Source organism: Bos grunniens, chromosome 12 (genome assembly GCF_055505025.1).
Source record: "Bos grunniens cultivar Pamir isolate PY7600 chromosome 12, Bosgru_T2T1.0, whole genome shotgun sequence".
In the NCBI taxonomy this organism is placed as follows: Eukaryota; Metazoa; Chordata; class Mammalia; order Artiodactyla; family Bovidae; genus Bos; species Bos grunniens.
Genome location: NC_141176.1, coordinates 35,604,864 through 35,631,135, shown reverse-complemented (window position 1 = coordinate 35,631,135; position 26,272 = coordinate 35,604,864). Strand labels below are relative to the sequence as shown.

At 49.3% G+C, this 26,272-nt stretch overlaps 1 protein-coding gene across 2 annotated transcripts in view; it reads left to right on the top strand.

The window, feature by feature from the left end:
- Positions 1-24,784, top strand: part of FGF9 (fibroblast growth factor 9) — a 29,132-nt gene extending 4,348 nt beyond the window's left edge. For both annotated transcript variants that reach the window (XM_086329737.1, XM_086329736.1), the window contains exons 2-3: positions 7,135-7,238; positions 23,658-24,784. In XM_086329737.1, the coding sequence (XP_086185863.1) occupies positions 7,135-7,238; positions 23,658-23,903 (350 nt within the window). In that variant the 3' untranslated portion in view covers positions 23,904-24,784. The remainder of the gene's footprint in view (positions 1-7,134; positions 7,239-23,657) is intronic.
- The last annotated feature ends 1,488 nt before the right edge of the window (positions 24,785-26,272 follow it).

Here is a 26,272-nt window from a genome sequence, read left to right as displayed (position 1 = left end):
TCGGCTGCCGCCGGCTTGCTCCGCGCGGTCCTAGACGCGCTCGGATTCGGCGGCTCGCCCCCGCCCCGCGCGCCCTGGGCTGCTGGGACTGCCGAGTCCGGGGCGCCGGGCCCGGGCGTGCTCCGGCTGCGTTTAGGGATCGGGCTCCTTGAGCCCGGGGCCGCGTCCCTTCGCGTTCTCGGTGTGAGAACGCAGGTCCAGCGGATCGGGCCGCCGCCAGGAGCAGCGGGGCCGCGCGTGGCGCGGGAGCCTCCGGAGGCGCGCGCGGCGGGGCCGAGGCCCAGGAGTCCCGTCCCGTCTCGGACCCCTCTCCGTCCTTCGGAGCGCACAGCCGGGTCCCGGAGCGGTGGGCTCGCGGCGCCGGAGGTGGGTCGGGCCGGCCAGCAGGGCCGGGGCCGCGGGGGAGAGAGAGGGGACAAAGGGCGGCGTAGGCAGGGGGCCGCGTGCCATTGTTGCGGATCCGCCGCCCCTCTCCGCTTGGGGAGCCCGCCATGGGCTCCCGCGTGCGGCCGGCGACCTCCGGTGCGGAGCAGCAGACCCCGCCCGGGAAGACCGGGAGGCTCCGCTTGGGGCTTCTCCTCCCCACCGTGCGCTTTTTTTTTTGTTTTTTAAACGCAGTCACCTTTCGGGTAGGACGTTCGCTACACGCAACCTGGTCATTAGGAATCCGGTGCCTCTGCCTCGGGGACAGCGAGGGACCAGGGTGGACGGAGGGGGCTGGGGGCCGGATGGGGGCGGGGGGCGGCCGAGAGGCGCGCTCCGGGGTCAGCCGACAAGGACGCGGGCCCGGCGGCTGCACGGAGACCGTAAAACAAAACGCGGCCTCGGCACCCCCGCCCCCAATCCCGGAGGTGACGCGTCCTCTCCCCGTCCGCCCGCGCGGCTGGCGGGCAGCTGGGGGCGGCGCTGGCTGGGGGGCCGGGCAGCGGAAGCCCGGGCCCGGGGCTGGGGTCGGCCGCAGCGGGCGGCGGGGGAGGGGCGCGCCCGCGCCGGGTTCGGATGCGGCGGAGCGGGCGGCGCGGGCGGTGGGGGCGGGGAGGGAGGGCGCGGCGGCCGGCTTCTTGCGGCTTCCATCCGGGGGCGGCGCGGAGAAGCCCCCACGGGAGCCGTCAGCGCCGCAGGTTCGGGTGTCAGCAATGTCCGTGGCGCGGCGCCGGCCGCCCACCCTGGCTCCGGGCCCCGCCCGGGGGCGCGCGCGGGGGAGTGTGGGCGCTAGGACCCTGCGCGGGGCGGGGGGGCCGCGGCCAGCACACCTGGAGCCCACCTCGCCCCGCCCGCAGCACCTAGGACCCCCTCATCTCCCCCGCGCGCGCCCCCCCAGCCGCGCCCTGGGGACCTCAAGTGCATCCCGGGTTTCTCTTCCGAGCCTCTGGAGGAGAGGAGCTGTGGGTAGGGGGCAAAGGGGGCTTGCACCTCGGTTAAAACATAAGGTGCGTTTTCCACCTGACAGGGGAAATGGCAGAGGAAGCGGGAGAGACGCCCCCCCCCCCCCCCCCGCGCCCCCACGCAGGTGACTGCGGCTGCGGCGGTGACACAGCAGCGGCAGTGCGGGCGGGGGGCGGGGAGCCTCGCGGCTGTGCCTGCAGGAGCTGTGCGGCCGCGATGCGGGCACGGGGAGCGCGGGGGGCCCTTTGTTTTCCCCGGGTGGGGGGTGCTGGCTTGGCGCGGAGGCCAGGCCCGGAGAAGGGGACCCGGGATCCCATCTGGGGTGATAGGCCCAGGGGAACCAGACGGTTCGTTCCCTAATACTGCTGGACGGAAAGAGTGAGCAGAAAAATGAGTGGAAGAAATGGTAATGTGGATAATAAAAACAGGGAGCCTGGGGCCTGATCCGCTATTTGACTTGGCCTGGTGCGGAGCCGGCTGGTCCTCGCCGGAGCCTTGGGGCGGCCGGTCCTGGGGTCAGGTGTAGTAGTAGTGCCAGAGGGGAGAAATATGATCAATAGCCGTGCTTTAAAAAGACAGGTTAAACAGTCCTATTTCCAGGGGTCTCGCTTGAAACAACTTAGTTCTGTGTATCTGTTCTTCAGTATCTCAGTAAGGGAAAGGATGCTGTTCTCAGGATAGGCCCGGATTCTGGAAAAATCGGTAAGGTGATGGCTCCTGTTCAGCTAGTTATTTCCCAAATGAACCCTGGGCTTTGCTCAAGGCCTCAGGCTCTGAGATGACTGATCTGGCAGCCCTGGTGTGCGGTTCTCCCCAAGCAGGGGGCTGGAGGGGGGAGGTTAATCTATTTTAGAAAGCCTGCCCTGGTGCCTCTCTCCACAGCCTGCACACATTCTTGTCCTCTGAAGAATGCAGGTCTGTTAAGTGTTGGGGGCTTTTAGGCTGGAGGGTTGTTTCACATGGTCCACGCACTTCCCAGGGCCAGCGGAGGTGCGGCCCAGGGCTGAGGGGCTCCTGGGAGCAGGACCAGCTTTGGGGTAATGGTCCATGTGAACAGAGCATGGGGCCAAACACTACTTACCTAGTGAGTCTGGGGTCAGGGGGATGCTGTGCGGAGGTCATTTTCCTGAAGGGGTTCAGGAACTGACCTGGCCTCTTGTGGACCACAGATGACCGTGGGCCCCGTCAGACCCCACCAGACCTCCTGGGCCCAGGGACTGCATTCTCATGGGCGTGCTTGCCTGCTGTGAAAGGGCACAGCTAGATGCCACCATCACGGAGAGCAGCTGCCCAGGTCACTCCATCAGTGCCTATGGCTGTGGCCCTTCTGCACTGCCTAGAAGAGACGGGCCACTCTCTCCCTCCCTCCCTTCTACTCTTCCTAGTTCTTTCCTTCTTGCCCTTCTGTGTCTACACAGAAGCCTTCTCCCCAGGTTCTTCCTGAACCAACAGCCACCCCCAACCCTGTGTCTCATGCTGGTGGAAACAGCCATGGAGGGGGGCAACCCCACTCAGATCAGTGCACTCTGAAGCAGATGCTTGGCACTGGCTTGGGCCCAGAGAGAGGGTAACCCACCTGCTGGAGGTTCTGGAGTTCCTGGTGGACAGGATAATACCAGGAATATCAAGGATTCCAGTCTGGGTGGGGCGGGGGCTTGTTGCCATGTTGCCAGGTCTTCCTGGCCTTGCAGCTCTGATGAGCTCTGCATGTGGGGGAGCAGCTGTGACTCAGATGTTCTAGATTCTGTTTGCCCCCAGATCACGAGGTGACCTCATGAAAAGCTGGGCTGTTCTTTTGAGGTCTCTGCGTCTTAAGGGGCTGCAGAGCTAAGGATGCTAGTTTGAGGTGATGACATCCTTTTCATCTGGGGTCCCTAGATGTAGCTCCTTCTCATCTGGAGTCTCTCTCCTTGAAGACTTGTCTCTGGTCTTAACCCTTGGAAGCACCCCAGACTCCCCTTTCCCAGCCTGAGTGAGTTGCCTGCCTACCATGAATACCCACCTCTCATTGCACCCCCCCCCATTGTCATTACACTTACCTGGTTGTCTGTCCTGCCCACTAGATGGGAAGCTCTTTGAGGTCATAGTCTAGTCCTTGCTCATCGTCATATTCTCAACAAAGGGTGTGGTGCTTGGCTTACAATTTGTTGTTGTTCAGTTGCTCACTGGTGTCTGACTCCTTTGTGACCCCATGGACTGTAGCCCTGCAGGCTCCTCTGTCCATGGAATTTCCCAGACAAGAGTACTGGAATGGGTTGTTATTTTCTTCTCCAGGGGATCTTCCAGACCTGGGGTTCTAACCCATGTCTCTTGCCTTGGCAGGCAGATTCTTTACTGCTGAACCACCAGGGATGCCCATTGGCTTACTCCTTAGTTTGTTGATTTAATGAATGAGTGCATGTCTTATTGATGCCAGGAGATAACAAGATTGATCTCTTACCACTTTCATTTCCAAAATGTGTAATAATCATTTCAGAACTTATGTTGTGTGTGCACAAAATCAGTATGTTAGCACCTGGAGCTGCCCACCTTCCCATGTCCTGTGTGAGGAAAGTGCAGACACAGGAGCCCACCTGCTCTTCATTTCCTCTGCTGCTGCTTGTCCTGAGTGCTGGCTCAGCCAAGTCTCATCTCGCCAACATCTTCCATTTCACTAGTGAGAGAATGACTATATATATCAGCAGATGAATGGAATAGAAAGCTGTGGTACATATACACAATGGAATATTACTCAGCTAATAAAAAGAATGCATTTGAATCAGTTCTAATGACGTCGATGAAACTGGAACCTATTATACAGGGTGAAGGAAGTCAGAAAAACACCAATACAGTATATTAACGCATATACATGACATTTAGAAAGATGGTAACGATGACCCTGTATGTGAGACAGCAAAAGAGACACAGATGTAAAGAATGACTTTTGGACTCTGTGGGAGAAGGCGAGGGTGGGATGATTTGAGAGAACAGCATTGAAACATGTATATTATCATATGGGAAATAGATCACCAGTCCAGGTTTGATGCATGAGACAGGGTGCTCAAGGCTGGTGTACTGGGATGACCCTGCAGGATAGGATGGGGAGGGAGGTGGGAGGGGGTTCAGGATGGGGAACACATGTGTACTCATGGCTGATTCATGTCAATGTATGGCAAAAACCACTACAATATTGTAATTAGCCTCCAATTAAAATGAATTAATAAAAAAAAAAGTGGTACAGAAATCCCAGACTTTTGAGGAAAGGTAAAGCTGATGGGAAGATGTGCGTGGTCAGTAAGGACCTAGGCCTTGGAGTCTGATTGCTCCCAGGGAGGTTGTCCTTAAGCCTAGTACCCCCATATGTCATCTGAGGGCTCGCATGTGATGACGCCTTGGGCTGTTATGTGGCCCGAGTGGCAGGCCTCTCACTGGGCACACACTAGATGCTGGAGGACCCCGGCTGTTGGGGTTGTCACTGACGAGACTGGTGCTCCGGATGTCCTGTAGACCAACCAGGCACATGGCTTTGTGAGAGCTCGTGTACTTAGGTTTTGTTGGGGCTGATGGGCAACGTTGGTTGATAGCTGTTCTTAGTTCTCTCAGAGCTGCCTCATGTTAGGGAAAGCAAAGATCATCAAATACCCTCTTAGAAGGTGCAAGTATCTTTTAGTTTTATGACTTTCAGTTGACATAGTGTATTAAATTGTTCAGCTGCAATGGGGCAAAATGTTTCCATTTTACAATGAAAATTGGATGTTAATGAATTCCTTATCCTATTTCAGGATTACTATGATTTACAGTGTGTGTTTTCAGGTAGCTAAGAAGAGACTCACACTGTAGTATGTGACTCCTTTAGTAATAAAATGCCACAGTGTAAGTTATTTTTAATCCTAAGAGTTGGATGTGGCATAATGAAATAAAATGATTCATCAATAAGGGCGTGCATCTCACATGAACTGACTCTCATGGAAATATTGCCTTATTTGTCTTTCCATTTGCTTTGTGAGGTAGGGAATGGCTGATTAATGAACTTATTTCAGATGTGTTTTTCATTCGAGACTCACCAGTTATCAGATTCAGAAGGCAATTTCTCATCATATTTTCCCACACACTATTTCACATTCTGTTAAAAATACATAGTTGGTTTTTTTTTTGCAGGTTCAGATGGACAGTCTGTAAACTAAGCTCAAAGAATTTGTTACATTTTGTGCTTATAACAGGACTAGGAACACCCTTTTATAAGCAGTCTCTCTTTGTCCATCACCTTGGAACCTTTGCTTTATTAGATTTATGTACTTCATGTCTTGCTATGATTGCTGCACAGTCTGTTTTGTGAGAGTTGCAAAATTAATTGTTTAAAAATCCATGTAAGTGCTTTTTTACAAGTCACAGGAGACTGTAGTGCAGTGTTATCCCTATTTTTTTCTAAACTTTTAAAATGTAAGTAAATTATTTTAATATTTGCAGATATTTCTGCAAGGTAATGCAGTATTTGGTATGTGTTAATGCAAGGTTTACATAGAGTGTAGCACTTTAATACAAAATGTGGAGAAAATGGCTGAGCGTGAGTGTCTTACTGTTGTCTCCAAAATGCCATTGGATAGTCATGTTAAAACAACACTATTGTTACGGAACCTAGAGCTGCTGTTGTGTGACTATAAAATTCTGGATTTATGCCCAGCTTAGGCAATGTTATTCTTAGTGAGGTAAGCAAGAGGAAAGAAGGAAATAAGATTGTTATGTTGATTTGATTTTGGGTTATAGTAATCCATGTCTATTTTAAATCAAGAGCATTTTTTTGGAATGAGCATTTTTTTTTTCCTCCAAATATTGTGTTATCTTAATTGCCTAACTATCTCTTTGCGGCTTAGATAAGCACAGAGAAAAATCAATACTTTGTTTAAGCAGAAATATTTGGGATGTAGGCCTTTTAGTTTTCCAGATGGAGCATAATACAGTTATACTGGATAGAGAGAGCTGGATAATTTTCGATGTAAACCAGAGAAGTCTTTGGTTGGCATCTCCATTCTTACTTGAAGAGACATAGACTTCTCTCTGAATAGAACTTTTTTCCAATCCATGTCCATACACGGATACTTCATTTCACAGTTTTAAAGTAGAAGTAAATTTTCTCTTACATTATGCTCATATAAGTTAGTTAGAACATGTACACTGGCTTATCTGACCTGTCATTTCTTACCACATCTGTGTAAATACCAGGTTTTTTCTTAGAGAATGAACTTATGGTTATGAGGGTGGGGGAAGGTTGGGGGGAAGATTAGGGGGAAGGGATGGCTGGGGGGAGTTGGGGATGGACATGTCCACACGGCTGTAGTTAAAATGGATAACTAACAGGGACCTCCTGTACAGCACAGGGAACTCTGCTCAGTGTTATGTGGCAACCTGGATGGGAGGGGAGGGTAGGGGAGAATGGATACATGTATATGTATGGCTGAATCCCTTTGCTGTCCACCTGAAGCTATCAAAACATTGCTAATCAGCTATACTCCAATATAAAATAAAAAGTTTAAAAGAGAAATGCTAGCTTTTTATTTAAAAACTTTTTTTTTGTTATGTGTCATGTTGATAAGTGTTTTTGTCTCATGACTAGAAGCTAAGATCTAGTGGAAAAATCAATTCTTTGGGGCAGTGGTTTTAAGAGAAGACGGTTCCTGAGTAAATGCTCCTCTTCGGTGCTCCCAGGCTTGTGGACACGCAGAGGGCAGTGCTCCACGCCCTGACCTGTGTCCCTCTGTCTCGGTCTTGCAGGGATCCTGGAGTTCATCAGTATAGCCGTGGGTCTGGTCAGCATCCGTGGCGTGGACAGTGGACTCTACCTCGGCATGAATGAGAAGGGGGAGCTGTATGGATCGGTAAGTGCAGCGGGCTACCTCGCCAGCATCCCTGACTCACGTTTGCTGGGAACCACTCTTTCTCGAGGTTATAAATAGAAATGAAACTGGTGGTGGTGGGAAGGGGAGTGTAGGCTTTCACTTTTTGAAGAAAACCACTTCATTGTTATGAATAGATGTCAGCCCTCAATCTTCTCTAGACCAAAGTTTCTAAAGCAAATGCTTTATTTATATGCTGAGCCATTTTCATTACCCAGTAAATAAAATATTCAAAACTGTGAAAAATCCTATCTTCTGGTATTGAATGGGAGTAATTTTTGAAATGAATTGAAATGATCTCTCCCCAGCTTTGGCAAGCATTGTAATTAAAACTAGAAATAGACCATGCAGTGAGTATCGGCCCTTTTTCTGAGCTACATAAGATTTTCATTATGTAGAGACAAGGGAGATGGAAATTACTGTCAGATATTCTTGTAGGCGAAAAGGAATAGAAAAATATAATAATTATTTGTAACTATTATGAGTTTCTTTTTTCTTGTGTCTTCCTTCCTGTCTCCAGTGGGTTGGAAGCTCCCTGTGGAGGCAGAGAGCACTCACTGCAGCTGGCCGGGCACCTGGAATGGTGGTCTCCAGAGTTTTCTGAGCGTAGATCTCAGTGCCTCATGTCAAATTGTTTAAAAGTTGTGTACATAAAGTGTAGCCCATATATGTTATGTTGTTTTCTGCAGCCCGCATTAAGGTGAAGTGCTGTGAAGGCAGGGATGGACAAGTGGGCAGTCAGAGGCCATGTTCTGTCCATAGCAGATGGACCTGTGTCCTCAAGGCTGTGGCCCGTTGTGGGGGCTTCTCCAGGGGCCCATCTGCCCCATTCCTTGCCCCCGCCCTTTCCGCGTGTCCCCGGCTGAGCCCCTCTGGGGCAGAGACCTGGTGACCATGGGGTAGCGGGGAGGCCTGACTGCGGGCTTGTGAGGCCCCCTGCCTGGTTCAGAGCCTGAGGTGCCCAGCAGAGGTGGGACAGCCCCCTGGCCCTCTGTGTCCTTGCTGGCCTGGAGGTGTCCTCAGGCTGGGGCCCTGCTCGGTGGACGGTGACCAGGCCTGCATTTTCCCTCATTTCCTTCCTCAGCCTCCAGCCTCCCCCGTGCCCACCCTGGTCCCGCCGACAGAGGGTCCCTCAGCCCCCGACACCGCTGCTTCCTGCTCAGACCGCTTGAGCTCCTGCCCTGAAGGCGCTGGCCACCTGCTTCCAGGCACTCGCCTCGCCGGACCTTGCTGCCCGGGTCTGCTCTGCTAGGCCGTCTCCTGCCCCTGTCCCATGTGCCTCGAGTCTGCCCCCTGCTCTTCTCTGGTCACTTGTCACCTGATGGGCTGTGGGGTCGGGTCCCCCACCCCGCCCTGCCATCCTCTCCTCCCTGTGCCTCAGGAGACAGCTTTTTTTCTTTAGGATTCAGTGATAATACTGCCTCTTCTACAAAACCTTCCTACCCACTGGAGCCCAAGTTCTGGGTCAGCATCTCGTATGTGTGTGTGTCCTCTGGGCTCTGGCGGTGCCTTCTTTATATTTCCATCCTCACCTGAGGAATTTAGACTTCTGGTGTGATTATGTGTCTGTGTTGGTTGTGTGTTCATGTTGGTTATGTGTCCACTGGAGGAACATAGACTTCTGGTGTGGTTGTTTGTCTGTGTTGGTTGTGTGTCCAGGTTGGTTGTGTCCATGTTGGTTATATCCATGTTTGTTATGTGTCCACTCCAGGAATGTAGACTTCTGATGTGGTTGTGTCTCTGTGTTGGTTGTGGGTCTGCGTTCCCTAGGTGTTGAGGTGGGGGCTGCAGGTTTCCTTTCAGTGTTGCTCTGCACACAGCCTGGGCCTGCAGCGGCGAGGGTCTTAGTTGGGTTGCAGTGGATTGAACGTTGTGGTTTATTCATGGCTTCCCGACCCTCAATGTGTGGCCCTGGCTGTCTCTGCCTGTGTGGTCAGTGTGTCCCTTGGGCCCTGCTGGAGGGAATGTCCATCTCTGCTCTCCCCCTGCTGAGCCAGGCTGTGACGTGTTGTCCTAGCATCCATCCCTGGGGGGAGAGGCAGAGGCTGGAGAGGATGGTGTCTGAGGAGGGTGGTGGCCATTGGGACACCAGGCTCCCCCACCTGCTCTTCCTGTCCAGATAGGGGCTGGACTCTGGTGGCCTCATGGCTCCTCTGCTCTGGGTCTCGGCCTTTCATGCCTTGGGCGCCCCGGGCTTCACTCCCGTCTTCTCTGCCTGTCCTTTGATGTTCTCTGTGTGCCCATGATGTTACACAGCAGGATTGCCTCTTCCAAGCTGCCTGCCTGGTTTGCCTGTGTGCATACCTCACACAGGTGTGAGGGAGTCCATCTCCTTGGTGGCCAGAGCCACACTGCACTGTGGTTGTCATCACCCTTGTGTGGCAGTGAGAACGGGGTGACCCACACATCTCCTCTCCATCCCAGAGAGACCGAGAGAAGGAAAGAGATGCAGACAGCGATTCTGTTATTAGCATGCCAGAAACGGTAGCTGAGAAGTTTACCTATGTGAAGTTGTGTGAAGCTCAGCGGAGTGGAGAAGATGTGTTTCTAAACATTGAGGAAACCTTGGAAAGACTGATCTCATTGGGAAAGAAGGTGAACAGGAGATTTGGGGAATTAGCCATCACTTTTATAAAGTCTATGCATGTGTAAGTGCAGCAAAAGTTAATGTAAAATGTATTTAGGATTGTTTTTTCTATTTTCATTTATGTGGTTCTTTTGCTTCCAAGACTATATTAGTATTAGATCTAAAAGGTCAGAGGTGAATGGGGTAATACTTATTCAGAAAAATATATAGGATTCTGAACCCTGTTAGAGGGCTTCCCAGATGGCAGTTGGTAAAGAACCCAACTGCCAGTGCAGGAGACATAAGAGATGTGGGTTCTATCCCTGGGTTGGGAAGATCCCCTGGAGAAGGGAATGGCTACCCACTCCAATATTCTTGCCTGGAGAATCCCCATGGACAGAGGAGCCTGGTGGGCTATGGTCCGTAGGGTTGCAAAGAGTCAAACACAACTAAAGTGACTTAGCATGTACACACGTTGTCATACTGTGGAAATAGAAAAAACTTTATTGCTAATGTATACTATGATGTGATTTAAGGAAAATCTGAGCCATTCTATTTCTGGGATGGAGTCTGATTATTGTAATCCTGTTTTGAATTCATCCCTATGTCCATTCATCTGCTCATTTTTTCACAAACATTTATACTTAATATGTGCCCAGATAACACAGCAAGTATCTCAGACTCTGGTGGGAGAAATATACCTATAAATAATTCAGTGCAGTATGAACTGTACCATGTTAGAGGAATCACAGATATCCTGGGAATCCAGAAGAGTGTCTAAGTAATTGCCTGGGGAAATTGGGTGGCAGCACTTCACTGGGTTTTGAGGGATGTATAGGAGTCTCAAAAAAGGGAGGCATAAAAGGAAAGGTATGTAATTTTTCAAATGTAAAGATTAGAATACCCTGCCTGGGTGAGATTTAGGAAGGGTATTAGATCTCTCTCTCTCTCACACACACACACACATGAGTGTGTACTTGGGCAGAGAATTAAAATGTTAGAGTACTAGTTTACATTTTTCACTTTTGTTCTCATGACAGAGAAAGAGTAGATGTAAAGCTTCATTACCTCTAGAGTCTTAATCTAAATCATCTGAGCATCATCAGGTTACTTCACAGTGTCAAGAATAATTCACTGTAATAAATACCTCTTTAAAAAAGAATGCCTTGAAAACAATTAATCTGTTTCAAGAAGCCTGCGTTTAATGAGAGTTGTTGACATTTTCATTAAAAAGAGGCAGCACAGTCTCTAAAACTGTAATGGTACAGGAAAGGGGAACATGGGACCTGAAAACGTGGTGAGGACGATGACAGACCCCTGTTTGTATCCCTTTCAGCACCCGCCGTTTTCTGTCTGGAGTTTTCATTCCCGTTGGTCTTTCCCACTGAATTTGGCTCTTAGGAGCCGGTCTCTGTCTCCCGAAGGCCGTGCTGTGTATGTCGCATGCTGTTGGCATGTAGGGTCATCACCCCAGCCATTTGGCTGGTCACGCCTGCATCCGTGTAGTATGTCACACGTAGATAGCGTGACCCGAGCTGTCACTGTCCACCTCCACTGTCCTGATTTCCACCTGGGCCACCCTGGTTTTCTGCTGTTGGGACCTTGCTTAGATATTAAGGCTGAAAGAGAGGAGGTGGGGTAACTTGCTCCTGGGCCAGAGCTTGTGGGGCAGAGCGAGGACTTAGACCAGCGCTGGAGCATGGGAGCCTGGCCACCACCTGCCAGAGACGCTGGTCACACAGGCACCTGCAGACCGTCGGTTAGTTGTTACGTTTCCAGAGACACAGGTGTGCCTGGCTGGGTCCACGTGAGTCCGTGTAATCAGTAACCAGGGTGTGCTGGATTCAAACTGTGTTTCCACTGCGTAGAAACTTTAAAGCCCAAGACGTCACGTGGGGTGCCTGTCCACACTGGCTGGGCCTGTGTGAACCGGAGCTGTCCCTCGTGCAGTGTTTCCATGGAGGGAGGCAGTGGTTGGAGGGCTTCAAGGACCACCCATCCCAGGATGAAGGTGTATGTCCACCCCTGTAAGAGGAAACAGTGAAATATCTCAGATCCCAAAACCCCATTTGCCTTAAATTATTTTTGTTTTAAGTGAATATGTACAAACATAGACACTTTGTGCTCCTTTGGTGACTGCAACGCAAACCATACGTATATTAAAATTCACCCTGGACCGTGGAATGGCTGGACTCTGGAGCGGCAGGCGGGGTCTGATGTGATGGGTGAAGCTACCTGAGTGGGGCTGAGATACAGCTTCGGGCGCAGCACACCTGTCCCCAGGGCTCCTGGGGCGGGGGCGGCCTCCCATGGCCTCCTGGGTGAATTGCTGGGAAGCCAGGTGTCACCTGGCCCTCACAGATGGTCCAAGGATGTCGTTTCTCTTCCTGTGAGTCCCAGTGGTGAGGGTTTTGCTGCTCAGTGCTGAAGGTGACGTCAGAGACAGACACATCTTTAGGCGACCATGTGTGGTTATAGGCAGCCCTCAGGAGGGTCTTGAGTGGCCTTAGAAGGATTCCTTTACTTTTTGGGAGATGAAAAGTCCGAGATGATGCTCCTGCAGGAAGCTTGTTGCCCCTGGATTAGCCTTTTTCTTCCCGGTACGTGCAGCTGTGGAAACGTGCCGGGATGGGGGCGGTCCCTGTGGTCTCTGTGAGGCGTCTGCAGCGCCTGTGTGAGCAGCGTGGGCACATGCAGAATGAGCGTGTGCTTGTGGAACAGGACACCATGCCTGGTGGCCAGTCCCGCTGGACTCAGCGGTTTGTCTGTGTGCTGTGTCAGTTGAGACAACTCCGGCAGCGGCCATGCCAGTGGGTCCTGGATGCTGAGTCAGGGTGTCATTCCTGCAGGGGAAATGGCAAGAGTCTTCTGTGTGGTGGCCTCCCTGGGGCGGGCGTGCTCTGCAAGTGGGTGGCTTTAAGCAGACACTGAGTGATGGAGCCCGGCCTCCCATCCTATGCGCGGGTTGCCGGCTGTCAGAGGACTGCGTGGCGGTTCTTTGTGAAGGAGGGCAGCGCCTCGGGAGACCGTTCCTACTGTATTAGCCAGTTTAGCTAGTAGAGCATCTTTGTGCTGGAGGTGAGGAGATGGGGGTTGGTGGCTTAGTGACCTTAGTGAAGGTCACACAGAGGGTAAGGAAGGAGTTTGGTTTGAATGCAGGTGAATTAATCTTGTCCAATACACACAAGAGTGGCCATCTGTTTTTGTGAATTAAAAAAAAAAAAAAAATATATATATATATTTTTTTTCCCCCAGAAATAACCCTTTTATTAGAGCAGGGTCTAGTCTGCCCTTCACAGACATGATTTTGAAACAATTGTTTCCTTCTAGCAGCCTAGTTTTTACTTAGTGGTTCATTTGTTTCCTTAGCATCTATACTCCTGGCTGTTAATTAGTGGAAAATCATCTTTTATAAAAAAATTTATCTTCTTCTTTATGTAACTGTAGTCAAGTTTCTGTTGTTAAGCAGCAAGCTGACTCCCCTGATGCTCTGAGGCCTGTGTGGCTAACCTGGCAGATAAGCGGCGGCAGGGCTCACAGGTGGGGAGGCATCACAGGCTATGAAAAGTGAAGTCACTAAGTCGTATCCGACTCTTTGTGACCCCATGGACTGTGGCCCGCCAGGCTCCTCTGTCCACAGGATTCTCCAGGCAAGAATACTGGAGTGGGTTGCCATTTCCTCCTCCAGGGCATCTTCCTGACCCAGGGATCAAACCCAGGTCTCCTGCATTGCAGGCAGATGATCTATTGTCGGAGCCACCAGGGACCTGGTTTTCGTCGTCAGGCCCACGGGCTGGGCTCAGTGCACCCATGTGCACAGAGAGGGGAAGAGAGGGATGGCCCGGGACTGGGGTTCGTGCTCAGGGGCGGGCTTCCTTTAGGCTCCGGGATCTCGGTACAGAAGCTTCCTGAGTCGGTGCTCCGATTCCCCCCCACCCCCTGCCCCACACATCGCATCTCTTTGTAGAACAGGTGGGGCCTGGCCTGGGGCTTAGATGATCGGGACAGGACCTTCTGATTCTCTTCAGTCTGCATCCCCGCGTTCCTTGCAATGATGCCGTGGGGCAGCCGTGCACACTCCCTGCCACACGCACCCACACACAAGTGCACACTCACTCGTTTTCATAACCCTGCAGGGTTTGGCGGTGTCATTGTGCACACAGGCCAACACTTCTGTCGGTGCTGGAGAATAGTCGACCCTCTTGACTGCAGGTCACGTGCTTGCACGTTTGTCCACCAGCTGGGGTTTGTGTACCCAATTGTATGACCCTGGAATGGTGTGACTCACAAACCTGCCAAGAGCAGCAGCAGAAGCTACTGCTGGCCAGGGCCCCACGAGGCCATGCAGCCTTGTGCCTTCAACTCCTGCTGAGTGAGCATCCTCTCCTGCATCTGTGTAGTGCCTGGGGTCTCATGTTTTTGTGCTTTTCCAGGGTGGTTTCTCTGATCAGAATGCCCCCGGGGCCTAGTGCTGAGATGCTGTGCGTGTCCCAAGTGCAGGAGTCTGGGTGTGTGTCACGGAGGAAACACGGGCCTCACAGGAGTCTCAGCCGGCCTGGGTCACTGCCCTGCGTCCACAGCTGAAAAATCCACGATATTAACTTAAATGGAGACAAAACAAAGCAGGGCTGTGTATTGGTTGATTGACAAGCATGTGATGAGCAGAGAAACAGGCTCTGAACCCGTGTTTCCCCAGGAGCTGCAGTTCAGGGCCTGATCCACATGGAGTGGCCTCGCGCGTAAGGCTGCTTCCTCCTTGGGTGACCTTGGCGCTGGTTCAAGGGGCACTTGCCACTCTGGGGGGAGTTGGATGTACAAACGTGGTTGAGGTAACGGAATTGTGTCCAGAGAGGGCTGGGGGCGGGGCTTCATCTTGGGCTGGGAGGGAGGTCTGGATGGTTCACAGAGAAGACAGTTTGTGAGGGGCCGGTGTGAAGGCAACCTTGGGGCTGCAGGGTTTGGAGACGCGGCTGCTCACGGGTCCCTATTCTGCTCCCCCCCACCCCCACACACACAGCGGTCCTGTCTCTGCTTCTGGTTTTCCTGGCAGCTGCCAGAGGCCACGACGTTGACATTTGAGGGGTCCTCCACTGTCACTGTCCTTAGCTGCTCAGGGGACACTGCTGCCATGCTGCTCTGTGTCCTGGCTGGCGCTCTGGAGCCTCTCTGAGAAAGCCCCCCATCCTGGGGCTACCCCCGCCACCACCCCGCCCTAGTCAGGAGGGCTTGTCCGTTGACCTGGGTGTCCGTCGGTGATCTCACAGGCAGCTGAAAGATGTGTCTGCTTTCCCAGCACCCCGGCTGAGGGCCCCCCAAGGATGGGGAGGCCGTGGTGTCAAGTGGAGCCCAAGAAGGGCTTGTGAGCACTTAGGATCCTGTCCAAGCTTGTCTCCTCCTCCCTCAGCCCTTTGTCATCCTTGTCCCTGTCTTGACATCACCGCCGCAGTTTGCTTCTCCTTTGTGGGAAGTGTCTGTGTGGTGTGAGCTTGGACCCGCCAGGGTAATGCCAAAGCCGCCACCGGGCAGCTCTGCGTGGCCTGCAGGGACCTTGCCCGGGACGTGGACATGGGCTTGCTGTCTGCTCCCCACCCAGGGTTGATCTCTGTACCCCCTCCTTCCCGCACCCCCCCAACCCTGTTTTCCTTCGGCCTCGCTGTCTACAGGGCCTTGTCTCCGGGTCCTCTGGAGCGGCTTGCATCCCTTTTCCTTCCCTCCCTGTCTTTTGAAGTTGGTTTTCAGCTTGCTGTGTCTCTATGGAAGGTTCCTGCCTGTTCTTGCATCCTGAAGACTTTGAACTTGGAGATGAAGCATGGAGTGGGGGAAACACAGGGCTGGGACCCGAGCTCCAGGCTTCAGGGTTGTGGGCTGGAGTAGGAACCATTGTGAGGATGGCTGGCGTGGGCGCCGTCTGGGCTCCTGGGGGCTAAGCAGTGGCTCCTCAACCTCCTTCAGGACTGAGTGCAGCCATGATGGATGTGCTGTCCCGTCCAACCTCAGAGTTCCCTGTGCAAGACCCATGGAAGTCGTGTTTCTTGCACCTTTGAATTCAGAAGTTAAGAGTTAGGACATCATGTTTGAAAGGAAATAAGCATTTTCCTTCAGATCAAACTATGACATCCCTTGCTTTATCCTTCAGACTGTAAACCATAAAGCTGTGTTTGCCGAGGTTCATTTTGTATACCTTCTTCTTAAGTGCAGCACATTAGTATGTTATGTTCTTAGTTGAATTAAATAGTTGGATTTCTTTATTAAGGACAGAGTTTCCATCACTGATGGTGGTGAGGATGGTTTCTCCTGTCCACATGCTGGCAAAGTCTACCAGCCATGGCAGTACCAGAGTGTCCACCCCCAGAGTTGGGGTCTCAGGGTGACAGCACTGTTTTGAAAATGGCCCATGATGGCCTGTGGATTTGGTGCCTGGGGGGAGCAGGGTGACTGACAGTGTCAGCTCGAATTTGTCCTGGAAGTGGGCTGTTAGCAGAGGGGCCCTGAGAGAGTGACCCACATGTTGCCCAGAGGAAGGGACAATGGCACCGGTAACTTTCCACGAGCATGGGGCCATTTCTGTACCACCAGGTGGGGGCTGGGAGGATGAGTTTGGTTCTAGAGGAGTCTGGGTTGATGTGAATCCAGTTGGAGCTGAGTGGTGGGGGCACCCGGGGAGTCAGGAGGTAGCAGAGACACGTGTGTGTGTGTGACCCCATGAGGGGTTTCTCTGTGCATCTTGGGGGGATGACTGTGTGTGTCTGAGAAGTTCCCAGTCCTTGGTCACTGCTCTTTGGGGCCGCCTTTCCTCTGCCTTGTGTGACACGTCCAGCTTTGCCCCCAGCTCTAGGCCCTCCCCAGGCTTCCCAGGTGCTCAGTGGGTAAAGAATCCCCCTGGCAATGCAGGATACACACGAGATATGGGTTCGATCTCTGGGTCAGGAAGATCCCCTAGAGAAGGAAATGGTAAACCTCTCCTGGGAAATCCTATCGACAGAGGCACCTGGTGGGCTACAGTCCATGGGGTCATAAAGAGTTGGACACAACTAACTGACTAAGCACGCATGTGCTCTGGATACTCTGTGACTTTGAGAACTGTTTTGCTACAGGTTTTGGTTTTTCTTCCCAGTCAGTTCTCTTGGGGTAGCTCATGACACAGGTTTTGTTGGTCAGGCAGATGTTCATTCACGAGCTGTGATTATTGAGGTCAACATAGGGAAGAGGTCAGCGGTGGGCCCCCAACATAAGACACCCTCTGAGGGGGGTGTCGTGCCAGTCTCCCAGGGAGGGAAGGAGGGGCCCCTGGTGCCATAGCCCTGTCTTTGTCCCTGTCCTTTCTTCCCTGAAACAGCAGCTTCCCTGCTTGGCTGCTGCCAGAAGCATCACTTGGCCGCGTCTTGCGTTGGCAACGGATGCTGCACATTTTAGTTGGTTTCTTCCCTACTTTCCAGCGACACTGCAGCTCCTTTTCCATTTCCCGTTCAGCGTGTCCTTCTCCAGTCATTGTGGGCATCTCGGCTTCCACACTGGATGCTCCAAGCCTGGACCATTTGCTCTTAGGCTGAGAGAGACCCTAGATGTCTCTGGGTCCTGTACCCTCTCTTCACAGAGAAGGAACTTGAGGCCCAGGATGGCTGATCAACCCCATTTTGGGTGTGGGTGTGTGTGTGTGTGTGGGTGTGTGTGTGTGTGTGTGTGTGTGAGGTCACCATCACTTCACTGCAGAGATTCTGTGAATCTTGTAGTTCTTCAGAAATTGCCTTTGGGCTTATACAGCCATTGTCTTTGTTAATCTTTCAGTTTCTCTAATTTCATTTCTGCAACCCAAGGCCTTTGCCTGTTTCGTCTACCACAGAAAATCTTTGGTACATTTTTCTGTTTTGATTCCACTCCCTGCAATGTGTGTTGATTGTCCTGCAGACTCGGTGCCTGGGTCCCATTGTTTCTAGGTGTGTCCTTAACAACAGGAATTGTTTCCTTCATTCCACCTCCCTGCCTTGAAGCTCTCCACTTTTCCTCCATTGTCTGTGCTTCTACTTTCAGTTTTTAGAGAGAGTAATATTTAGCTTGAAGTTTTTTCAGCTTTTGCAAGTCTGTGATGTGCATTTTAAGTGGTCATTGAATGACTTCTCTCATCAAGATAGTTACTGTGGTAAGAAATGTTACATAAGCTTTCTTTTTAACTAGGTGTTCGAAGATCCTGAAAGAAATTTCATGAACTTTTCCTGTAGAGTTCTTGGCAGATGAATCAAATGTGCATTGTCTAGACACTGAGACAGAAGTAAGAATATTGCCTACAGTGAATATTAAACTTCTCAAACTGGAATTCTCTTCAACCTTGGGCGGGACTTTCTTTCCCCTGTGGGTCTCCATCTCTGAAAATATATTGCAAGTATGTGAACTAACATGATGTACGAAACAAATGTCTGTCTCTGGGGGTAGCTGTGAAGATTACCTCTAAGTAGCCTTGTCTGCCCTGCAGTACTCTTGGCAGGTCTTGTCCTTGGCTGAACTGTGGGTACCACGTGGCTGGTGAGCATACAACCTAGGAGATGTCGGTGTGTTCCTCCAGATTCAGACTGGGCCCTGCCTTCGAGTCCACAGATGCTTAAGCCACTTCTGGAGGGTTTGGTTTGGTTTGGTGGAAGGAGTGGAGAGAATGTAGGAATTCTTAATTTTCTGTATATTTGATGACACAGTATTGCCTGTCCACCTTGTTCTATGTGCATTCACCAGACACATCTGCTTCTTCACATGTTCCCCCAATTCCAGTGGCACATTTGATGGCCAGGATTGCAGGTGTAAAAGCAGGCCCATGGGGGATGGTGGGGATTTTAAAGAGGTTTTGAAACATGAGTCTGGACGTGAGACATGTTAAGGGACTGGACCTAAATGGAGCTTCTAATCAAATAAGACACAGTGTCTTCCCACCTGTTCTCTGTGTTTGTTGCTTTCTGTTTGGAGACTTCTCCCAGGAGAGAAGCACTAAAAGACCTGGCTTCTTAATAGTGGTCCTTTCATCATTATATTTAATCACCCCGATCCTTGCAACAGTTCCCACTAAGACTTTACAGCTGGATTACTAATGAGGAAGGTGCATCTATACAAGTAATTGGAGTTAAGGGAAGTCTAAATACCGTGACTGGGATAAACGATAGGCAGAAGGCTGAGTGCTGAAGAATTGATGCTTTTGAACTGTGGTGTTGGAGAAGATTCTTGAGAGTCCCTTGGACTTCAAGGAGATCAAACCAGTCAATCCTAAAGGAAATCAACCCTGAGGATTCATTGGAAGGACTGAAGCTGAAGGTCCAATGCTTTGGCCACCTGATGCGAAGAGCTGACTCATTGGAAAAGACCCTGATGCTGGGAAAGACTGAAGGCAGGCGAAGGGGATGACAGAGGATGAGATGGTTGGATGGCATCACCAACTCAACGAACATGAGTTTGAACAAACTTTAGGAGACAGTGAAGTACAGGGAAGCCTGGTGTGCTGCAGTCAGTGGGGTCGCAAAGAGTCAGATACAACTTGGCGATTGAACAACAAGGAGGTAAGGAGAGCGGGGTTGCTGAATCTATAAGCCTGCACGTGGAAACCTCGGTGATGGATGAGAAAGGTCTTAGCAACTGGACAACAACAACAGAGAATGAGTGATCACATCAAATCATTAACTTATAAAAGGTCGGAAACTCTCCTATCAGTGTGACTTCTGACCTTGGGATTTACATATTGTGAGTTTATGCTGGGGGTTTAAACAACTCTTTGAGTTGAACACAAGCAACCATTTGGATGGTGTGGTTAGAACTACACCATATGTTTATATGTATAAAAATGGAACCATGTTTTAAAATAGCAGCATAAGTCTATGTATTTTCAATGAGAACTCTTGACTCTCAAAGTTTGAAAACTTCTGATTTCAGTTTTTAAATGGGGACTTGGGCATGGTAACGCCCATGTGAATTACACATTTTCCAATTGTCAAATAGTTGAAATTAGTGTCCATATGAGTTTATGTCGTATAACATTCCTAAGTATTCTCTGGGGCATACTATAATTTTCACATTATTATCTCATACTTTGGTTTTAATAGGATTGGTAAAAGTTTTGAAGTTTTAATTTCAGTTTTTCCCACTGCTTAGAATTTGATGATATAAAATGAAAAGAGGTTTCCATAGTTGCTAACATTCACCAGATTTTGTTCCAAAGCATGGGCTTTAGAAGACTTTTGAATTAAAGCCACATTCTCCACCCAAGCCTAGTGACATAATCCAGCAGTTCAAAGATAGGTATGCCATAAACAGCTACAGTTAAATAATCTAAAAAAAAAATTAAAACATGGAAATACAATAAAACAAGAATTGATCACTTTATAGTGGAATACTCTATAAACCGTCTGCATTGGAAACATGTGGTGAGTTTTAAAACATCTGAGTTCTATAATTCTAAAGTGTATAGTTTATTTGAAGGCAGAAACTGTTTCTTCTCCTTTGCATATATATATAAAAATACAGGTTAATGTATATATTTTTGCTGTCCTGATTTGCATCTATTTACTTATTTTTAATTTAGGTAAATAACTTTGGACTGCACATTCCTAACATAAATATATTCACCTCAACTAAATATTTTATCCCTAAGTACTGAAGTCTGGTCATGAAAAGATTAATTCTGTAACTCTTGCTACTTTGTGTTTGTCTAAAACAAAAATCACTAATTAACATAAACCCAAATAGTAAGAAAAAATTATTTGAAAGCGTATACATGGTATAGAAAGGTATCAGGGTCTTCAATTTTTATGATCCTTTAAATTAGAAAAAGTTTTTAAGGTCTGCAGGTTTATCTGAGCGGCATTGTAATCCTTGCATAATAATTAGAGGAGTTCAACTGGACCAGGCGTTTGGCAATGTATTGTCTGCATGCCTCATTTAAATAGTTAACTGAAGTTATCCAGCCCTCCCAAGAATGAGATGATTGACCTTTCAGCCATCACAAAAACTGCTGTCTGGAGATCATAGTGGAACAGTTTACTTCATTTTCTGAGTTGTCTAAAAAGTTATATTGTATGTGTAACAACGTTACAACAGCCTCATAAGGGAAACAGAGCCATGTTTGTGGAGCAGTGAAAAGGTTAGTTCAGTTTCTTAACCACATTCAACTTTTTTAAAAAGGTTTTTTTGTAAACTGACAATACCCCCCAAACATGTAAAGCCCCTTTGGAGGGGCCTTGGAAGTCTCTGGACGGATAGGGTATCTGGAGGGAGCCTCTGTTAGTGAGAAGTGGGAGGTGGGGAGTCTGGGCAGGGCTCCTGGAGATGCCCCTTCACCATGACGACAGGATCCTGAGCAGGGACCCCCGTCTAGGGCATTTTCGGGGGAAAGACACACTTGCTGTTGGCTGAGGTTTGCTCCAGTTCTGAGAGGTTCTGATGTGACCACAGCCACCTTGATGACCAGTGGTGTCCTGAGCTCTGGGCGCCGGTCCCCAGCTGTGCGCCTGACCTGGCCCTGCCCCAGGTGTGGCGCTGACCTGCTCCAGGAGGGGCTGTGGAGGCTGAAGCTGGGAGCATGCCTGTGGCTCCAAAGGCAGGCCCCTCATGGGTGCAGACCCTGAGGTGGCATGTCTTGTCCTGATCCATGGAGGGCCAGTGCCCAGCAGGTGTGACCCGTATTCAGAGCAGATGGAGGCCGGGGCACAGCTCAGGGTCCAGGAGGAGGGGAACCCTGTTTCATAAACAAAGTATCTTCCAGGGCTTCCCAGGCGGTGCAGTGGTAAAGAACCCACCTGCCGATGCAGGAGTCATCAGAGACATGGGTTCCATCCCTGGGTTGGGAAGATCCCCTGAAGGGGAGCATGGCAACCCCCCGCTCCAGTGTTCTGGCCTGGAGAATCTCATGGACAGAGGAGGCTGGCAGCCTGCAGTACAGGGGGGCCACACAAAGTCTGACACGACTGAAGTGACTTAGCACACACATGCATCTGTCAGGTAATGTGGTTTCCTGCTAAGAAAAAGAAAATTCCTTTTTTGATTTCCTTGGTAGAACTGAAGGCTCTACAATTCCATTCTTTGGTCCACTTTATTAAGCAGAAAATAAATGAACATCACCTGCTTAGAAAACTTACTTAATCACTGCAAACTCAAACCAGACCTTTTAAGCCAAGAGTAATCTTGTCTGTGGGGAGAATATTTATTATACAGATGGAAGTAAAGTCTGAAGTAGCTGTTAATGTCTTTAACACTAGTTTTATTTTGTCCGCTTTAATGGAGATGGAAGAGAAATCACATTCAGCCTGGTCTCCCCAGTGTGGGGGTTTCCTCTGGGTTTGCTCATGGAGGGAGGTGGGGGCCTTTCTGTTAGTTCCCAGGGGAGGGGCTGCCGCTCCCCCTGCAACACCCTTGTCCCTGTAGACCTGGCATCAGTGGTCCAGTGTTTCCCCATTGGTCTTTCTTGCTCGATCCTTTCCCCTGGTTCAGCTCACTTAACAGAGACTTGTCCAAGGACATATTTTGCTACCAACTCACTCAGTGCATTTTGATTATCCAGAAGTGCCCCTCCTAGGAGGTGTGGGTCCTGTGTGCCTTGGGTGGTTTAAGCGTTTGGTGAACGATGTCAGGAAGCTGGCTCACGAGGCCTCTGGTTTTCAGCATCCTCAGCAGGACTCGCCCCCCTTGTCCTCACCCTCACTGTCCATCAGGCTGGCTGTGAATCAGTGCGCTGAGTTGTGTCCTCAAGTGTGTAACTGCGTGAATATATATTTGTAGGTTTTCTTACTTACATAAGGGGCCAGGTGTGCAAGAGCAAGGGGAATATTTTCAAAAGTCATTTTAGTGTTTATTTTTTACATTACCACCTGGGAAGGTGTGGACCTTGAAGTTTTAGCAGCCCACCAACCCGCCCCGCATTGCCTCATTTGTGTCTGTGCCTGGAGTGAGCTCGCGGTCGGGGTGAGATGTGAGCAGGGCCTCCGGTCCTTACTCCTTTTGGCGCTCAGGATACATGACTGCAGGGGCCCTGGTTGTGTGGTTCCTGGGAATCCAGGCTTTCATAAAGCTCCAGTGAAAGGCAAAGTGCAATACATTTATGAAAATGTGGAGCCTTTCTGCTTTTAAACCGGGAGGGGAATGGTTCTTCTGTCTAAATTGAAGGAAGCCCAAGGGCTGGGATTTTTGTCTTCACTTCTTTGTACTAAGGAAGACCCAGTCCTGATAGAAAGCTTTGTATCTCAACTTGTGGACCCAGTGGTGGCTGCCTCCAAAGTCCCCAATGGCCTGTTCAAAATTCGTATTTCCAGACTTTCTGGCTCAGAATTGTAAAGGGCTGGGGATTGGAACTCTACATTGAAAGAAAAAAAGTATCCCAAAGTGATTCTTCTGCACGCTGAAGTTTGAAAACCACTCTTGTAGAGTAATAAATAACTTCCACTGCTTCAAAGGGCAGAAAACTTGTAACATCATGGGTGATGTTGGTCCACACGGCAAGGACTCTGAAAGGATGCTGACGATGAAGCGGCTCTCAAGCTCTGTCCACGAGAAGGTTCCCCGCCCCCAGGATGGTCTCCATCCTAACCGTTGTGGTGAAAACAGGAACAGCTCATGGTGTTAGTTGCCTTTGCCTGCTGACTCATTCAGATAATTGGCACTCGGAAAAGTTTAACTAGAAGAAATTTAGATTGTTTTTGTGCTTTAATCGTTACAAAAAAAATTAGAACATAGTTGAATTTATAGAGGTAAGTAGCTTTTGCAGAGTGCCTTTAAAGTGGGTTAAAATCGGTATTTTCTCACCAGTTATGTAACAACTTTTAAATACAGAAAGGAGCTAATTTTGCAAAATATTTGCTTTTGTTTTTTAACAGGAAAAACTCACGCAAGAGTGTGTCTTCAGAGAACAGTTTGAAGAGAACTGGTACAACACGTACTCCTCCAACCTGTATAAGCATGTGGACACTGGACGGAGGTTCTACGTCGCGTTAAATAAGGACGGGACCCCCCGGGAAGGAACCAGGACTAAGCGGCACCAGAAATTCACCCATTTTTTACCCAGACCCGTGGACCCTGACAAAGTACCCGAACTCTATAAGGATATCCTAAGCCAAAGTTGACAAAGACCTTTTCTTCACTTGAGCCCTTAAAAAAGTAACCACTATAAAGGTTTCACGCGGTGGGTCCCTATTGATTTGCTGTGTCATCACATCCATTGTTGCCAAACTCTGTCGCATGCATAGCCTGACGGAGGCGTGGAGGGGACGTGTGACTGTGCTGTACTCCGGGCTTGTCCTCCCGCGGGACCCCTGCCTGCTGTGCTGCTGGGTGGGTCTTGGGGCAGAGGGCGGCTGGGGATGTGGGGTGGGGGGCACATGGGGGCAGGGCCTGCAGAGAGAGGGGAGCAGAGAGGACAGGCCATGCATGTACCTGCCCGGTCTGTCCTTTCTCATCCTGGTCAGCACAGCCGCTCCACCTGGACGCGTCGGGACTGGCCGGCGGCCACGGGCCCGCTGCGTCTCCGCAGGTGCGGCGGGCGCGGTCTTACCGACAAGACTTTCTCGGTTCCTTGTCACGGGTGTCATCCCAGTGAATTTAAAGCAAAGACCTCTTAGTAAAAAAAAAAAAAGAAAAAGAAAAAAAGTTAAATTTATTTATAGAGATTCCAAAGGCGACATTTTATTTATTTTATATATTTATTTATTATATAGAGTTTATTTTTAATGAAATATGTACAGGCCAGATAGGCATTTGGAAGCTTTAGGCTCTGTAAGCATTAAATGGCAAGTCCGCTAGAACCTGTGGTGAGTCCACGTGCGAACGTGGCGTGCATGGATTTCAGACACTCGAATGGCCCTGTGTCCCGAAGGCGACAGCCGCTGTCGTGCCCATGTTACTGTAAACTGACGCGTACCGCTCATGACACCGAGTATCCACTCTTCAGACTGCTTGTCCCATAGCTTACCCCAGAGGATTAAAGATTAACTGGGTCTCAAACGTTTATTCTGTGTCTGTACTATTTCCTCTCTCCTAAGTGGCTTCCTCTATCGTGGTTGGAGAACATAATGGTTGGTATATATCCTACTTGTCGAAATCTATTGCAGAATATACCAAAGCTAAACAATGACTGTGTTTTTGTTTTAGTCAAGCTCCAGAACAACAGGAGTCATGTCAAACATGTACTGGTTTAGAATTCTCAAAAAGGAAAAAAAAGCTTACTTGGTACAGATTTTTTTTTTTTTAGGGGACAACACTCTGAATCAAAACAGCAGGATAATTCTTATAAACTTGGCTTTCAGATATTAAATTACACAAGCACCATAGGGGTCATTGTAACATCTTTTATAGAAAATTGCTTTCCGTGTGACCTGTCATAATACCTGGTAAAAACACCCTTCAAATAAGACTTGCAAAATGAAACTAATAAATCTCCATCAATCATGACAATGAGAGGGAAAATAAATACTTGTTGACTGTGTTTTGTTTTTTAAAAAGGTCTTCACAAGCACTTGATTTTTTTAGAGGGGAAGTTACTTTATAATATCTCTTTTACTAGCCTTTTATAACATTTTATGCTGAAAAGCATAAGAATACATATTTCTTTAGTAGCAATAATTTTGAAACCTTCCCTTGGGCAAGGGAGACTATTTCTTACTCTATACTAAGGAGAAGAGAGCCAAATTCTTAAAGCAATATTTAAGAAGAAGAAATTTATAACAAATTCAAATACCACATATAACGCTTTCTAGCCAGTTACATGGGAAATTGAAAGTGACAGTTAAAAAATGTGTTGGGATTTATGTAACTAATTTTAAAGTTTAATATTCCAGCTTTGTTTTGCTCTGATGCACATTCTGTATGAAAAATAAAACTATGTCACTGGTGAGTCAAAGCTGTTTTGAGGTAGAAGCTCATGGCTTCTTGTCAATAGCACAGGGGCCCCTTCCCTGGCCCAAAGTGGAGAATGGGCAGGTTCACTGATGTGCATTAAGGAAGAACCAAGTCCAAGATTTGGAACTAAGAAATGATGTGGGGGAGGGGGCAGAAGCAATGTAAAATATCTGATTCATGATAAAGGTCAGAATGTCCTCTTCATTTATTTTCTTTTTTTTCCTCTAAACAGAAGCTGCATTTAATCCCAAGATGTAGTATTCTTATTTATTATTTAACCCTTTGCTGCTGCTAATATGTGCACATATTCAGGCTGTAGATTTTCCAAAAGGCATTTAATATTTTTGGCTGAGAAACACCAAGCCTCTGACCACAGGGAAGGATCACGTTTCTAGGATGTCGTGGGTACAATGTTTAGCACTGAAGAAACTGATTTTAGGAGACAGCCAAAAGTGATCTTAAGGTAGCACTAGATGCTGGATTGACCTGTCGGAGAGAAAGAAAACCATCTGCGAAAAAGACAAAGCTCTCCATGGGTTCCTAGAAAGTGCTACTTTAATGTTGACTTTTGGAGGTTTTTTTTTTTTTTCAGTGATTT